The sequence below is a fragment of the Cryptomeria japonica genome, chromosome 5, assembly GCF_030272615.1.
Source record: "Cryptomeria japonica chromosome 5, Sugi_1.0, whole genome shotgun sequence".
NCBI classification, from domain to species: Eukaryota; Viridiplantae; Streptophyta; class Pinopsida; order Cupressales; family Cupressaceae; genus Cryptomeria; species Cryptomeria japonica.
This window is the reverse complement of record NC_081409.1, coordinates 772,545,915-772,562,730: the sequence shown is the minus strand read 5'-3', so window position 1 is coordinate 772,562,730 and position 16,816 is coordinate 772,545,915. Positions and strand designations below refer to the sequence as shown.

The 16,816-nt window shown below is 36.8% G+C and overlaps 1 protein-coding gene across 2 annotated transcripts in view; it reads right to left on the bottom strand.

The window, feature by feature from the left end:
* The window catches only part of LOC131031302 (uncharacterized), a 30,668-nt gene extending 14,646 nt beyond the window's left edge, over window positions 1-16,022 (bottom strand). Inside the window, exon 1 of one of the 2 annotated variants that reach the window (XM_057962387.2) lies at window positions 15,627-16,022. In XM_057962387.2, coding sequence (XP_057818370.1) covers window positions 15,627-15,749 — 123 coding nt within the window. In that variant the 5' untranslated portion in view covers window positions 15,750-16,022. The remainder of the gene's footprint in view (window positions 1-15,626) is intronic. The other variant, XM_057962386.1, reaches the window with a different exon arrangement.
* Window positions 16,023-16,816: the final 794 nt, after the last annotated feature.

The window sequence follows — 16,816 nt, the reverse complement described above, 5'->3', positions numbered from 1 at the left end:
TTCAAAGAAAAGCAAGTCCTGAATGTTCTATCTAGTGCTTGGATTCTCTTTATTAAAAAGATGAATCTTTTGGACTTCATTAGCAATGCTCCACTTGTCTACCTTGCCCCACCTGAACATCCACTTCAACTATCCTGCTCTCTTTCTTTAAGGTGCCTTGAAAGACAATACTAGTGTTGTGGCTACAAGTGGAGTATCGTGGCTAAATCCTTAGAAAAAAGAATTAGACATTTGCATAAATCTTAGACAGTCCTCTAACAATGTTGATGAGCTTCAACTTATGGGCTGCAAGTTTGGTTTGGTCTTATTCTCACAATCAACAAAAATATTGAAGTCTTACATTATGGTGATTCCAAGTTGAGAATTCAATGCCTCTCTAGTAAACGTGTGTTTAGATCTGTCCAATTACATCTTCTGCAAAATCAGGTCTAAGAATTTTCATGATTTTCATCAGATCAGTTGGCAGCACATTCTCAAAAGTTTTACATTCTTTTTTGAGAAAATGGCCAATGAAGGCTTACTTACACATTCTCATTCTGCTCACATCAAGCACCTTTGCATCTAAGACTTTGGTTTATTTTTTGGTACTGTAGACCTTCTTCTATTTTGTGGGCCCATCATGGCCTAAAACCTTTGTCTATTTTGATAATTGATTAGATTGGCTAGTAACATGTTCTCAAAAAGATTGATCTCCTTCATTGACATAATAGCCAATGACGGATTTTTTCTCCATCCTCATTCAGCTCACGTTAGGCACCTTCTCATCTAAGGCTTCAATTTCTCTGTTGGTCTCAACCTTCTTTTGCTTTTTGTGCCCATTGTGGCCTAATATCTTTGTCTATTTTGATCAAACCAACTAGCAACATGTTCTCAAGAGATTTAACACCTTTGTTGACAAAATGGCCAATGAAGGCTTACTTCTTCATCCTCATTTAGTTCAAGTCAAGCACCTTTGCATCTATGGCTTTGGTTTCTCTGTTGGTCTTGTTGACCTTCTACTTTGTGGGCCTATCTGTTGGCATTATGTGAACCGGCATGAAGACATAATGATATCGTATGTTGTCATTGATGTCAATATGTGACATGGTGTGAACCGGCACATGTGATAGGTGAAAAGAGAGAGGAACCGGCATATGTATGAACCGGTTTATATGCCAAAGTAAAGCGGCATATTTGTTCAAAATGAACCTGCATGCAGTTATGGGAACCGGCACATGGAAGCATTGTGTGACTACCGGTTGGTAGGTAGTTTCCACTTCAGGATTTCCGGTTGGAGTACCTCAAGCCAATGTGACTCAATCAATGATCTTTGTGTGATGAGTTAGCAATATAATGGAGAACAGATCGTGTTGCCACAAAAGCTATGGGCATGTGAAGGATCTTGCATGAAGAAGACTATTCCTATCTACCTCGGGAATGTGCTAAGTCTGTCAAACGGTGATAACGCGTGATGGGTTATCAGCCGCCATGAAATCGGTGGAAAATGGACGATGGAGAATGTCTTGAGATCGATTCAAGATTGTTGCATTTAATGCAATATGATTCAACGGTCAGGATTGAACCGCTTGAATTGCTTAACCTAACAGGTTTAGGGTTTAGGGTTTTTGCTATCAACCTGTTTGTTTCCTATAAGGTCGATGTTGTGTTTCTTTCTAAGGTTGTTGGCAAAAGTTGTAAGTGTGTATCCAAAGGAAGTGATACGTGATTCTTGCCAGACCAAAGGAGAGAAGAGATATCTACAAAGTGAATGTGCAGAAGGAGAAGAAGAGCCAAAACGGATCTGCATTAGCATTGAGTGTTGTTATCAGATCATTGTAATTCCTGTTGATCTTTAACCACTTCAACAGTTGTGAAATCCCTTAACAGGGTAGCCTTAACTGGGCTTGATGCAAAATCCTTTAACAGGGTAGTCTTAACAGGCTTGATTCAAATCCCTTAACAGGGTAACTCGAGGTTAATGAGTTCTGAGAAGCTATAGAGCTCTGGAGATCCTTTAGCTATTGAGTTCTTGAAATCCTCTAACAAGGTAACCCTAACCGGGTTTAACCATTAACCGAGTATTATAGCCATCCCTTAACCGGGTGATCCCTAACAGGATCGGTTCCTAGCAGAACCTATTGTAATGTCTTTAACCAGACAAGGCTCCTAACAAAACGGACTTCAAAAGAGTTCAGAAGCAACTTGTGGGTATTCATCCCCACCGTGGTTTTTCCACGGTTGGGTTTCCACGTGAAAAATATGTGTGTCATGTGTAATGCTTTTATCTTGTGATGCTTCGTTTTTACCTATTGGGCATATTATGGTTCTATGTTTTATGCCTGTCTATAAAACATATTGAACTCACTGTTATGAAGATCTGATGTTAGTTTACCTGTTCATGCATGGGAGCATAATGGTACTATAGTATTGAGCTAAGAGGAAAGCTTAGTGAGTGACTAGTTTATGACTGTTTGAGCTGTACTGGATGTTACCAGTTGCACTCTGTTTTAACCAGTATCCTTGTTTGTCAGTCATTTGGAGTATTTGCTATCAAACCGGTTTTGGACTGTATTTGTGTTTGTACTGATTCACCCCCCCCCCCCCCCTCTCTGTACCGGTTTGGTACTAGTGGTTCATCATTGAGTTATCACTATCATGGCCTAACATCTTTGCTTCTTTCTACCTCTTGAACTTTGTAATCAATATGTAAAAATTTATGTGATTATATATATTTCTCCCCATCCCCCTCAATTTTAGTCCATGCCATATTTTTCTAGGAGTGCTCTAAGCTCGAATATGCTTGTGTGGCCTCACAAACATGAAATTATAAATAGTGAATTACCGTACAAGGCAGATGTTAAGGAAGCATGAATTGATGGTATACAAAAATTAAAGCAAGGGGTGAAAAGGTGTGGGGATCATTGAAATTACATGGATTTTTTTTTCTTATTAAAATTTTATACGACTTTATTATTTTAATTTATATAATATAATAATATTTTTATTGATAATTATTAGTTACTATTAGTTTAATAAATATATACTAATAATTTTAAATATATTATGTGTACTAGTATGTTAATAATATTAAAATTATGTATATAATATTTGTGTCATCTTCCCCCACTCTCCTCAAATTTTGATTCATAGTCCCCCCATTAAAAAACCCTTCCCCCAATTCCAATACTTTGTGGGGCATAAGTAATTACCAAAACAAAAAATAAAATGGATTGCGATTGTCTAGGCCACTACTATCCCAGTTCTTTACTGCCTGCTAAAGCCCTACCCTTTCTAAGTAAGTATTATTACCTGCCTCTAGCCCATATGCCTATTATATAGTAGGGTGCCCTAACAAGGACCCCCCACTATAGAAAGAGTCGTAATGAATAAGAAAGGTGCCTGTTGCCATATGGGCTAGCAAACATCTATCAAATATATGGTATTGTGGCACAAAGCTGCCCGACCCCAACTAGAACCTATAGCTTATAAGTTATAGCCCATAGCCTTTCTGGATAGTGTTGGTAATTATCTTTTTGTGATAAAGATCTGACTTGCTGAAATTGGTGATTTCATCATAGTTGAGAAGAAGTTAAACTGAAATCAATGGGGATAAAGATGAGAAGAAGCTTATTCAGCTTCTTCAAAATCCTTTGTCAAAGAAATAAAGTATTTTTATTCTTATTATGTATACTTACAGTAAAACTAATTAGGTGCCTTAGAGTTTTGGAGAATGTTGTTGCAGGCAGAACAGAAGTGCAGGTACCTTGGAGATATTAAACCTACTGGTAATGTCTCTGTTTTTAATCATAACATATACGCAAAGAGGTGCATAATTGAAACTCTTGTGTTTTTAAAACAGGGCTACAAGAGACAAAATGATGGCCACAATTTATAATCAACAGAAGCCCAAAAGAATTTGCTAGTATTGAGGCAGACAAAGGCATCATGCAAAGGATTGCTTCAAGAGGAGGCAAACACTTATAGCAAGGCAGATCAGAAATGAAATACAAGCCAAAAAATAATGCTCTTTCAATGACTTTAAAAGCTAATAATGCTTCTGAAAGCGAGTGTATTATTAATTTAATCAGATTTCCACAATCCATTAGTTAATTATCAATGTGTTTCTGGATTTTGATTGTGTGTTTCTTTTTTGCGTCAATGTTTCGGATCACACTCTGTGATCCATCATCAGGATGTATAAGAGTGTCGAGATGTAAAAATAAAGTGCAGACTTAGACTCAATAAGGAGATATTTGAAGGGACGCAGCACGCAGAACGAGAAGGGAGAGGGACCAAAAATAACTAAAGGCTAAAAAAGGGGGGGACAATTAACAAAACACAGCCTAAACAAGCTAAAACAGGGGGACAATCAAATAAAGAGGAGGAAAAATGTAAAATGATAAGACAATAAATAATTAATGAATCCAAATGAATACAAACTACATGATGAAAAGACAAAAGACAAAAAATAATAAAACAAAAAGGACAATAAAAAAGAAATAAACTAGATATATACAAAGGAAAAAAGAAAAACTGCTACAAAATAGATATTAAAAAGAAGAAAGACAAGAAAAATGTAAATAAAATAACCAGATAAATTATGTGAAAAAAGAACAAACAAACAAATATATATATATATATATATATATATATAGAGAGAGAGAGAGAGAGAGAGAGAGAGAAGAAATCTTATAACTAGACGAAAACTAGAAAATTTAAACACACACCCCATACGTGTGTCTGTGTGTGTGTGCGTGCGCTAACAATGTTAGAATGAGGAAAAAAAATGCAAAAGGAAAGATAAAAACAACGAAAACAAAAGAAAGCAAAGGAAGAGAATAAAGAGGAAAAAAAAATAGAGGAAGAAAAACAAGGGCAAGGCGGCAAACAACACACAAAACCTGACAAGGGAGGAAGGAGGGGGGGCAAGGAGGGCATGAAAAGTTGGAGAGGGAAGGAAAAGAGGGGAGCAAGAGTGGGCAAGCAAAATGGTCAGGGAGAAGGACTGGTGGGTGTTTAAGGAAGAAAGAAGAGGATGCCAAGAAAGGCTAAGGTTCCACCCCTAATCATGGTTGAGATTAGCAAGGTGGTTGTATATTTCTATGGCATCTTTTATCTTTCTCTTGTAGTAGTTGTCTTCTTTGAACAGGATAAGAGTGTTTTCCAAACAAATATGATGTTTGGTGGAAGATGAGTGCTCGGCTAAGGCTGACTTGTGAACTCGATCATGCTTGATGTCAGCACTATGCTCTTTGATTCTAGTGTTGAAAGGGTGGCCTGTTTCACCTATGTAGGAAGCTCCACAAGAACAAACCACTTTGTAGACTCCTGAGTCTAAGAGTGCATCCTTGGAGTCTTTAAGAGGGGGTATCTTATTTCTTAACACTGAAAGGGGTTTGAAGGCACAATGAAGACCTTTTTTGTTAAGGATTTTGGAGATCTTGAGGGAGATCCCGTCAACAAAAGGAAGGGAGGCAGTTGGAAGACGTGAAGGTTGGGAAGAATTGGCGGGAACATTGGAGAGGAAATAGGACTTGGCTTGGTTTAGGGCCCTCAAAATTTGTTTGTTCAAGTACCCATTCATCCTGAAGACTTGGCGAAGATGAGAGAGCTCGTGGTGTAAGTTCTCATCATCACAAATGTGATAGGCTCTTATGGCTAGGGTTTTAAGGATGCCAACTTTTTGGCAAGGGTGGTGGTGGGAAGAGGCATGGATGTACAAGTCGGTGTGGGTCGCTTTACAAAACACCCGACGACTGAGAGAGCCATTAGAGTTTCTGATGAGCAAAACATCAAGGAAGGGTAATTGGTTGTTCAACTCGAGTTCCATGGTAAAGGAAATGCAAGGAGCAATGTTGTTAATGTGCTTATGGAATTCTTCCAATTTGTCAAGACCATGTGGCCAACAAACATTGGTGTCATCTACATATCTTTTCCACCGCCTTGGCTTAAGGGGAGAAGACAAGAGGGCCATTTCCTCAAATTGCTCCATATAAAGGTTGACGATGATTGGTATAGCTACCCCATCAACCTGTTCATAGATCACATCCTGGAAGGAGAAGAACGTGGATCTTAAGCACAACTCAACCAAGGTGGCAATCTCAACATTAACCTTGCACTTGACAATCTCAATGGAATCAAGAATATGAACCTTGGTTAAGTGGGACGCTACATCAAATCTCACCAAGATGTCATTACCATCTAATCTGGTGTCCTTGATAAATTGCACAAAATGGGTGGAATCTTTGACAAAGGAGTCAGATTTGCCCACAAGAGGAGAGATTAATTTGGCAAGGAAAGAAGCTAATTTATAAGTAGGAGAACCCATGGTGTCAACAATAGGTCTTGGAGGAATGCCTTCCTTGTGAATTTTTGGAACCCCATAGACATGAGGAGTAACCTCTTTGGAAGGTAGAAGATGCTTTTTAGTAGCATCATCGAAGGAAGAACTAAAAATATCGGATTTGACTTTGTTGATAATTTTGGAGCAAGGATTACAAGAGAGGATTTTATAGCTGCTGGAATCAGACAGAAGGTCAAGCATTTTTGAGACATAGTCTTGCCTATTCATTCAGGAGCCAGAAGACAAAGGGCTCAGCTTCACTTCTGAGGATACAAAATGAGAAATTGATTTGGATAATGATATTTTATTAACAGGACAAGGTGTTGGAATTTTGACTATCAATGTTATCCAAAACTGTGTTCAGAAATACCGTACAAGTGTCATAAAACTTTGAGCCAGCAAAAAAAACACTAAAGTAGAAAACCTGATCACAAACTTATATAATACTTGAAATTTAAATTTCTTGAGCACAAAAATAAAATAAAAACTGATGGATGTTTCTCCCTTGAATACTGATGAAGATTAGGGAATTAACTATTAAGCATCCTTCACTTCTCTAGGGATTTTACGTACTTCATTTTGCTACATCTTGTGGAAGTTATCATATGTATGGTGGATATCACTTAGTATTACAAGCTTATTTCTTTAAATTACGGACTTTTAAGTAGTCTTTTTTCTTTTTGTAAAAGGTGCTTTGCATAGTCAATGTATAGCTTTCATTAATCTATGCACTTGGATCTTGTTGACTCACACACAACTATCAATATAAAATATACAAGTCTCGTTATCCATTTTGTCATCAAGTGACAAATTTTTTCCCTTCTAATATGGCACCTCTCATGGAGTAGACCAAACAGGAAACATTACCATCTTGATAATTATTAATCCAAGTTGAACATTTTATGATCAGAATTGAACATATATTTATCAAGGTCAACAGGAGGCGGAGGTACTTGGAGACTCTGGAGACTGGTACTGGTTCTGTTATGACTAATTTTCAAAAATAGGAGACGGTTGCACATGGAGACGCCAAATTTTTTCTTTAATACAATTTAAAATTTCCAAAAACTATCATGACATGGGACTTTGAAAACAAGAACAAGGATAAAGTTTAAAAGCACAAATCAAAATGTCAAATCTCGTTGTGCCAAAGAGTCAAAGAGTTCAAAGCTCACACTACATATTTCACATTAGATTATCATTACATATTGAAATTCAAAAATATTGACAGTTAATGCTGAAACACAAACATAAAACAAAATTCAGAAATCTATCATCTACTCTTCCACATATTGATCATCCATATCAAGCTCCTCATCTATGATGCTCTCCACATAATCATCACTCTCAAACTCAGGTCCCTCTAATGGTACTAGAACTAGGGGTATTTGATTAAAGCCATCTGATTCAATTGCTTCATCCACCATGGCCACTGAATGATGGAAAACGGTGTTTTAGTTTTATTTTTGACCTTTTCACATGCCTTCGGTCAGAGGTGACGCATGGGAGATGGCCGAAACCTAGCAAGACACGGCGAGACGGCAGGAGACATGGAAGTGAAGTCTCTAGCTGAAAATGAGGTCTCAAGAAGCGCAAAAAGTCTCCGAGACACATCTTAGGGGGGTGGACACGCATCTCTGGGTTACAAGATATTCACGAAAGGTCTGTCTAACTATATATTTGAGTTGCCTAAAATAAGTAAATAATACCTGTAGACAAGAAAAATAAGCAGAACAAAATTGGTCAACAATAGGTAAAAATGTGGAAGTAGAAGAGTGTTGAGACCCCACATGGTGAAAGGAAAGTTTATGTTTATGTGTAAAAGATATTCTACTCAAAGATCTGAATCATTGGGCAAAGACATGTATGTGTCATGAAAGACGAGAAAACAACAAAACCTGTGATGAAAATCATAAATTGATAAGTTATAAGAAATCTTCTTATGAAAGTCAAACCAACATAGTGAGGAAGTTATAAGGCATAATGCATGTTATAGGGAGTTGCAATAAATATTTAGTGGGTTACAAAGCATCTTACATGGGGTTAGAGAGTTGCAAAGAATAATGAAGAGCTGCAAATCTAAAGTATTGTAGAAAGTTATAAAGAATTAGAACTAACATTCCACAATGCAAAAGAAGCAAGTTAAAAAAATAATTTATGCCTTGGAAAAGAGCAAGTTTTTTCAAGTGTTAAGCAGAGAATCTGACAGCTAAACTCTAGCAAGTGCAAAATATATACCACCCTTGCAGTTGAAAGTCCTCTTGGCCTGAGATGCCATTGATATTTTCTTAGGAGAGTGTTCCTTTTACATTGTTTTAATTTCAGTAACCCCTTGTATTGACATTTTCATTATGTCTCAGACTCTCAGTAGAAATAACTTGTAAGTATGATTAACTCCATAATCTCCACATTATTCCAATGTTAGAATATTGTGATTGATGTCCAAATAGTAACATTATCGATGCCAAAGAATACAAGTTGTAAATTGCTTAAATACAGAATTGGAAACTATTGTCATTAATGTCAAGGTCGAGTATTCCTTAATAGCATCTCCATTGAAGAAATTTGTTGAAGGATAGAAGCAATGATAGGCCGACCACTTTCTAGAATCAATTTTAAAGACTTGAAAACAAAAGAAGCTGATCTCCATCAAAACCCACTCCTCTATGGGCAATCATATTGAAGTTAAATTAAAATTTTAACTTATTTGTTAAGGCTGACTTACCTTAAGCACCAAGAAATTAAGTCAACAATGGTTTATGAGGCCAACTAATATAAAAAGGACAGAAACGTTTCAATTAAGAAACATGTACAAAGACGTGTAAGTTGAAAAAAAAAAGATGTTTCACTTGGCAAGAGATGCATACTTTCATAAATCACTGAAGATATTAAAAAAAAACATTTGACAAGTGAAGAAAAGATGGTTAAAGAAAAATATCATATCTATAGATCTGCATATGAAAGGTATAAATACAGAAGTAATAGAAGGGTTTATAGCAGTTATTCAGAAATTAAAGGAGGGTTGTGTTGACGTGTTTTTTATGACAGCGTCGAACACAGAATAAAGTTGCCTAATGGTCACTTCACTCTCTCTTGATCAAAGTGCGATTGCATGCTAAGATTGCAAGAAGTTCAAACAATCGACTCCAAGGTTCCTTTATGCTACGGCCGTGACTCAGTTGGCTGGTGTGATTGCTGGTAATCCAAGGGGCCTTACGTTTGCATCGTTCTTTCACTTCTTTGCTGTGGCTGGAACTCCATCATCGGATATAGTGAATCTGTGATGCTTCTGCTTCGAATGAACTAAAAATGAACTGAAAGTAAAAGGGAAAGGGTTTAGAAGGATCTAAATCTACTCCTATGGGCAGTGATAACAATGAATAGTGCTTTGGTGGACAAATTCCAAATAAACCAAGCTCTACTTCGCCAAGATCAACTACAACTCCGCAAGAACCAATGCAATCTTTTGGGGATGCTAGAGGATTTTCAAATAGAGAAAGTACATTTGAATACCCAAAAACAACGCAATCCAAACGACTATCCACAATCGAACTTAGCACAAATTTAGGGGGCTCAAACTAACTTTACACTGCAACTTACAATCAGCAAGATGCAAAAAGTATGAACCATGGAAATTCATCAGACACCATTACATTCTCCAATGAAATCAAAGCACTTTACTATTTCTAATCTAAGTGAGGAAGGTGAAACCATGCAAGCTTTGAAAAAATAATTTAAGTGGACACCATCAGAGAACAATGTTTCACTGTTATTATCTCAAAACTTATTGCAACAATTTCATACAAGTCTCCCTCCTTTTACAAATGAGGGGGTCACCCCTTTATATAGGCCTCAGGCCATGATTACATGCAAAACCCTAATTAGGGTTTCACCCTAGAAGATTCTCAACTCAAGATGCAACAAGGCAGGAATCGGCAATTAATAACCCACCATACCCTTATACAATTAATTCAAAAGTACCCAAAATAGCATCCATTGCGCATTAAATGTAACACCTCTTTCAAATTCGCCCAAAATGTGTTGAATATTCATCCATGCAAAAATTGCCCCATCATGTCTTAAATGCACCATCACCTCCACATGCGACGGCTACATGCAAAAGGAATCTGCCATAATGCCTCAAATGTGACGACTACATGCAAAAGATGCTCCATTAATTCTTCATGCGTTGACTCGGCTGCCACTTGGCAAGAAAACCTTGGAGAGAGAAAACTTCAAGAGAGAAGAATTTGATCCATGAAGTTTCTCGAACTTTCCTTGCTCTGGAGGAGATTTTTAATGATTTTCCACCATCTCCTATTTTTTAAGAACTTTCCTAAAATTTAGGACCCGAGTCTAGGAGAGAGAGAATTCTCCCACGAGTCCAAATCTGCAAAAAATTTCGAATTGTGATAAGATTTGGTGTCTAAAAATGGAAATTTCAAAAAAAATATCAAGGGGATTTCTGCTTTTCATTCTTCCTTGACCCTTGGATTTTCATGCCTTCGACAATTTCTCTTCATTCTTTGACTTGAACGTGGAATCCAGCTTGGTGAAGGAATTTCAGTATTTCCATGCCTCAGAAAACTTCTCTTCAACTTCCTGACTGGGCATGGAATTTTGACCTTGATGGAGGAAATTTCATCTTGAAGCATTCATCCTTGATCCCTGGATTTTCGCGTGCCTCAGACAAATTTTCAGTTTTCCAACTTAGGCGTGGAATTCACTCTTCATGGTGGAAATCATCATTTCCTCCTTGAATTTTTTTCCTGACTTAGCCATTTCAACATCCTTTCCTTGGTCAGGGCACAATTCTTCACTTGTGAAGGAATTTTGAGTCTTTCAACCTTTTCCATGGATATCTCTTTTTGGCACCCTTCCAAGGAAGAAAGAATTTTGATGTTTTTTTGTGAATTCCATGGTAGCTTAATTTTAGCGCCCTCCTTTGGCCTAGGGCGGAACTCTCACTTGTTCAAGGAGGAATAAATTTTTAGTCTTTTCCATGCATCATTCATTTTAGCGCCCTACCTGAGTGTTGGACAGAGTTTTGCATTGGTGAAGGATTCATGCACTTCTTCATCTTTCCCTGCATACGTCATTATAGCGCCCTTCCTTGTCTTAGGGCATAAATTCTTCATGGAGGAGGAATTCATGATTTTGTCTATCCTTCCTTGACCGTTCCAATTTGGCGCCTTCCTAGGGCGTAGGGCAGATTTATACTATGGCCAAGGAATTTTGATCATGGAGGAATCTTCCTTTATCAGAATATATATATGAAATATAACATTTAAGTATAAGTGGCATCTTCAATATGTCTTTTTCCTTTCTTATACTTTAAGTTATATTTCATATATATTGGCAGGATGTTTGAGAGTGGTTTCAGGTCCCTAGGAATCATAATGCAAATTCTGGATTTTGGAAGATCTTTCAAATTTTCAGAGTGTCAAATTTCAGGCCATTTTCGGATCAGGATGACATTGGTGGATTGATGTGAATTTCCAGACTTGTATGATTTTGCATGCTTTCCTCTTCTGGAATAGTAGTTCCATACTTAACCATTTTTTGATCCAACTTGTCTGCCTTCTGACTCTTCAGAAACGTTCAGTCTTCACCGTCTTCAGGGATGAACCTGCCAAAATAGATTTTCCCAAATAGTAAGTGTTTCAAAATGTTAGGGTTTGGACAAAATAGGTCAGGAAAGCACTTACTAAAAATAGTAAGTTTGATTTTTTGGCAAAATTAGACCAATCCTCCCGAGGCAGTGAAACTTACTAAAAATAGTAAGTGCTCAAAATTCGCTCAAATTTTACTAGGAGGTTCCTTGAAAGGTCTTGATTCCAGTTGTATGCTTACTTTCTTCAAAACCCTAACAGAAACCCCTAAAATCTAGGACTAAAGGCAGAAACCCTAAAATTGATGAAACGGGCCCTAGACTTAACCAAATTTGCTCAAAAGAAAAGCACACTTAATCAATTTGACCCCCGAACACTCACAAACTTGGAGAGAGACTGACGAGACTGCTACAAAAAGACCCAAAAACGAAGCCAAAAGACCAGAAAGGCCTAAAAAGTTGGGGGTCTCCATTTGCAATGGGGCGATGTGTGAAAACGTCACAACAGGTTGTAATGTAGGGTTTCAATCAACTCTTAAAAACAATTACATAAAACAGCCAAGCTGCTGCAAAACATAAACACAATTAACTATGTTCAATAGTGTATGAACTAGAGGTAAGGCAAACCTTCTAAGCTTGCCTTCAGCACTAAGGATTGCTGAAAACAACAAAAGACAAAACAGCCTCAAGAAAGCTGAGCGCAAATAATTTTTGACAGAGCAGATGTGCCAATTAAACAATATTTCACCCGGTCTTATCCATTGGCATCCAACAAAACAAGACCAGTTAATCATTCATAATTAATAACAACCCAATTAAGGTCATAGATGTGTGACATGCTTCTAATTCTCATCTTAATATATGAAAACATAGCCCTTGCTTCAAAGAGATATCCATAACATTGTGCAAACATAGGGCCAACCAAATCAGTTTCTCGCAAATACAACTCAATGCTGTCACAAGATGACCTTGCTCCCTCTCATAGAAAGATGAAAAAAAACTTGTCTTAAATTTACAAACCTTCAAAATTTTCAAATGCCTTGGTTAAATAATTCGAGATTGGCAACCAGTGATAATACCAGAAGAGTGCAACGGAGGTGAATTGTGTGATAGATTTTCATAAAGAGAAAGTTAGGAGTTTAAAGAAACTCAAAGCTCTCTCATTATAGGAGTCATCTTAATCACTCCTCCTATGGCATTGCTTGAGGACAAGCAATTTTGGGAAGGGCGGACTGTCATGTCTTTGATCTGATATCCATTTCGCGAACAGCAAACTTGAATATGAAATCAGCTTACAAAGTAAGACTTCATGATTCCATATACCCACCAGTATACTTTAATCGCCCATCTCCTGGATCTGCATCATTCTGAGGATTGATCCTCTTCCCCATGATACAGAAATCACATTCCTTGTCATTGGATAGCTAATAAAAGTTAATATGGAGTGGGTGAAATAAGATTATCATTCGCAATTAGCAAGTGGCGATTATCATTAGTTAAGTTAATGAAATGCAATTTACAAAGAGGCAGCAGACATTCTTGAAGAGACGTCTCCCTCCCAAATCACTGCCAGCCATATGAAAAATCATGACCTTCCAGCACCAACCGAAGGTTATAAAGGAGCATTCCAGCACCAAGAGCCAGCATCGAATGAGATCAGATTTGGCATCAATAATAAAATGAATACACAGCAGATTGTAACATATATTGTGGCCTTTGGTATAAGTTCCACATACATAGCATGATGAATACTATTTACATATGCACACTGCTGATTAATGATGCATTGTTGTTTATGACTGTTTAACATAGCATAATGAATATTATTTGTATCTGCTCATTACTGGTTAATGATTATGATGTTGTTTATGACTGACAAACATATGTAGATTACATGCATAATATTGGATTCTTTATGTGTTCTGATTGATTATTAAAGTCAACCATGATAGGGGAAATGAGGGATTACAAGGAGGGGAAACCTCGTTGGGGTCCTCTTCTAGGTATGCCACCTCATGGTAGTAGACCAGGAAGTCCCATGAGGCCAAGGGGGCACAAGGAGTACTTCCTTTGGGCTTAGAAGGGATGGACTTCTGAGGCACCCTATTGCGAATACACCTCAACCCTCTATCATGATGGGTTAATACACTAAGAAGTCCAATCATGGGAAGTGGGAGATGGATGGCAAGATGAAGGGGTGTGGTTATAGGACATCTCACTGGGTACACCACCCCATATGGATGGCACAGGCCACATGAAGCCAAGAGGGATAGTATATCGACTCTTGGGCATAGGGTAGATGATCTCTAGGGCACCCTATCGAGTCACCTTATCCTTGCTCTCCTATGGTTGAGCTTTCTCAAATAGATTTAAGATATCTTGTGATTAAATTTATATTTCTAATATATGTTTTTGATGATTCCTAACTAAGAGACCCATGTTATGGATTAAGGTTATAAATGGTTACCAACCTGTTTGTAGGGTCTCGATCAGGTGAAAGACATCTCTAACCCTACTCTTGATTCACTTGAAAATGGTGGTTAGGGCAAAATTAGGGCATTTATAGAGAGGGGGCATTACACAGTTTAGTACTCTTGGCCCCATGGACTGTTAGGTAGCGTAATTTAGATCATTTAATTTCAGAAGTCAAAACTTATGACAATGTTACAAACTTACAACAACTTCAAGCCCTACAATCCAAACTCCACCTCCCAGCAGGGTCCCATGAGCCACTTAGCAAATTCTTTTAGTATGTACTGCTCAAGTTTTTTTGAAGCATGCGGGGTAAGTTTTTTTGAAGCATGCGGGGTCCAATGATTTAGATTTTTGAAAAAAACTGTTTATTCTAAAGTAATTAGCAAAGTATTTTCTTTCTTGAACTGCAAAATTTTGGGGGAAAAAGCTCAAAGGAAGTATGAAAAAGAGGGGAAAACAAAATGTTCATACATGTGGCAAATAGAAGGTAAGCAGTAGCTGCATAAATTCAACACCAACCAACACACGCGCATTCACATGCCCGCACACTCCCTTCCCCCCAACTACAGCTGAATTTCAAATCCTAAACTACAAATGCTCCACCATTTTAGTAGAAGATTTCAAATCATGCAATGTGCTGGTTAAAAAAGACAAAAAAAAGCAATAACCAGCTGCACGGGATCGCACAGTTAAACCATATCTCGCATCTCTGCAAACTTCCACAAGTTCAATTTTCTAAACACTCTAAACTTTCGAACTCAAATACTAACTATTTTAAATTTGCAGTCGCCGATACTGTTCGATATTCTGCAATCCTTCTGTGCAGAATGTAAACACATATAAGCACCTAGAAAGCTGGCAACTTCGCCATTCCCAATAGCAACGTAAATACGAAATGACTTTAAGAAATCACAATAAAATAAACAGCATAAACTTCTATATTCTGTATATTTCATTCTGAAACCCTTTATTTCCCAACATAACAATAAGTCCCATATACCTGGATTAACGAACCCTGATTTTTGTCAATCGTTATTTAAACAGAAAATAACTAATCATACAAATAAAAACCAATCAACTCTTACAACGTAAACTGATAATTATTTTGCAAAATAAATTAGCATCTAATGTCAAATATTACAAAAGAAAACCCTAAAAGTTTAAATTCAGATGAAATTAAATTCTCAAATGCACCAAAAGAAATTTGAAAAGGATATGAAGAACAACAATATTGGAACCTCTGTCGTAAGTGATAACTTGGCCTTCTATATCTTCGCCCAGCGTTGTTTTAATGGACAGCCGCCATCCGATCACGAATTCACCATTTCCAGGAGATTCCATGCTCGCAACCCTAATTTTCTCGTACACGCTAGGGTTAAACCAAGAATGAATTCGTTTGTTAATTCTTTTTGTACAGATTGGGTTTAAAACCCAGAAGAAAAAAACTCAAGCTCCCATTTTTGCAGCTTTGTAATGGCTGCCGAAATTTGGCTCTGCATATGCCAAATTTTCGTGCCAAGTACGCTACAGGGTAGCTCGTGTGGCAACTGTTTGACAAAATGGAGCTTCTGCGAAAGAAGCTGAACAAAAATAAAAATTTGAAAAAGAGAACTGCTGTGATCATAGGCTTGAGCTATATATGCGGCATAAGCGCTTGGGCATATGGGTCGGGCGGGATAGAGAAGGGAGCTAATAAAAAATGTGTTTGCATATCTGAGGATAACATTTTTAAAAATTAGTTAAGAATATACTTTTGTAAAAATAGGCTATCAAAGTCATGTTCTAGTTCTTTAGAGATTAACTACACAATAATTATAATCAAATAAATGAAATTAATAATTAATAAAGTACAAATTAATTTAGATTAAATTAGTTGTGAAGTATAATTGTATTAAATATATAAAAATTAAATGTAATGGTTAAGCAATTTAGTTTTAGAAATAATGACGGAAGAATGATGTTAATGATGTATAGAGACAATTCACTATCTTTAGAAAATTAATAGTCTTAGTATGATGGTTGACTTAGAATCAAAATTGGCATGAAAAATAAAGTGGTTCAATCTAAATTGTCATTGGTTCTGTAGACACCTAAAACTTGCACATCTAATTAAGTGAATTTTATTTGTTTAATTATTTCTTATTCACCTATTAGTTAAACTAAGGTTTAATTAATATCTCTTTTTCTTCTATCTAGCCATTAATTAAATACAACATTTGATTAAATCCCATTTCTTCCATTAATTGAATAAATTTTATTTATTTAATTAAATTCTCTTTTCACATTTAAAAAAAATCATTTCTTGTATATAAATAAATCTTGAACCCTCCCCCCATTTGCACTTTCCTACAAATGCAAGTTGCATCCATTTTTAGTTGAAATAAAACATTTTATTTTAATTGAAATCC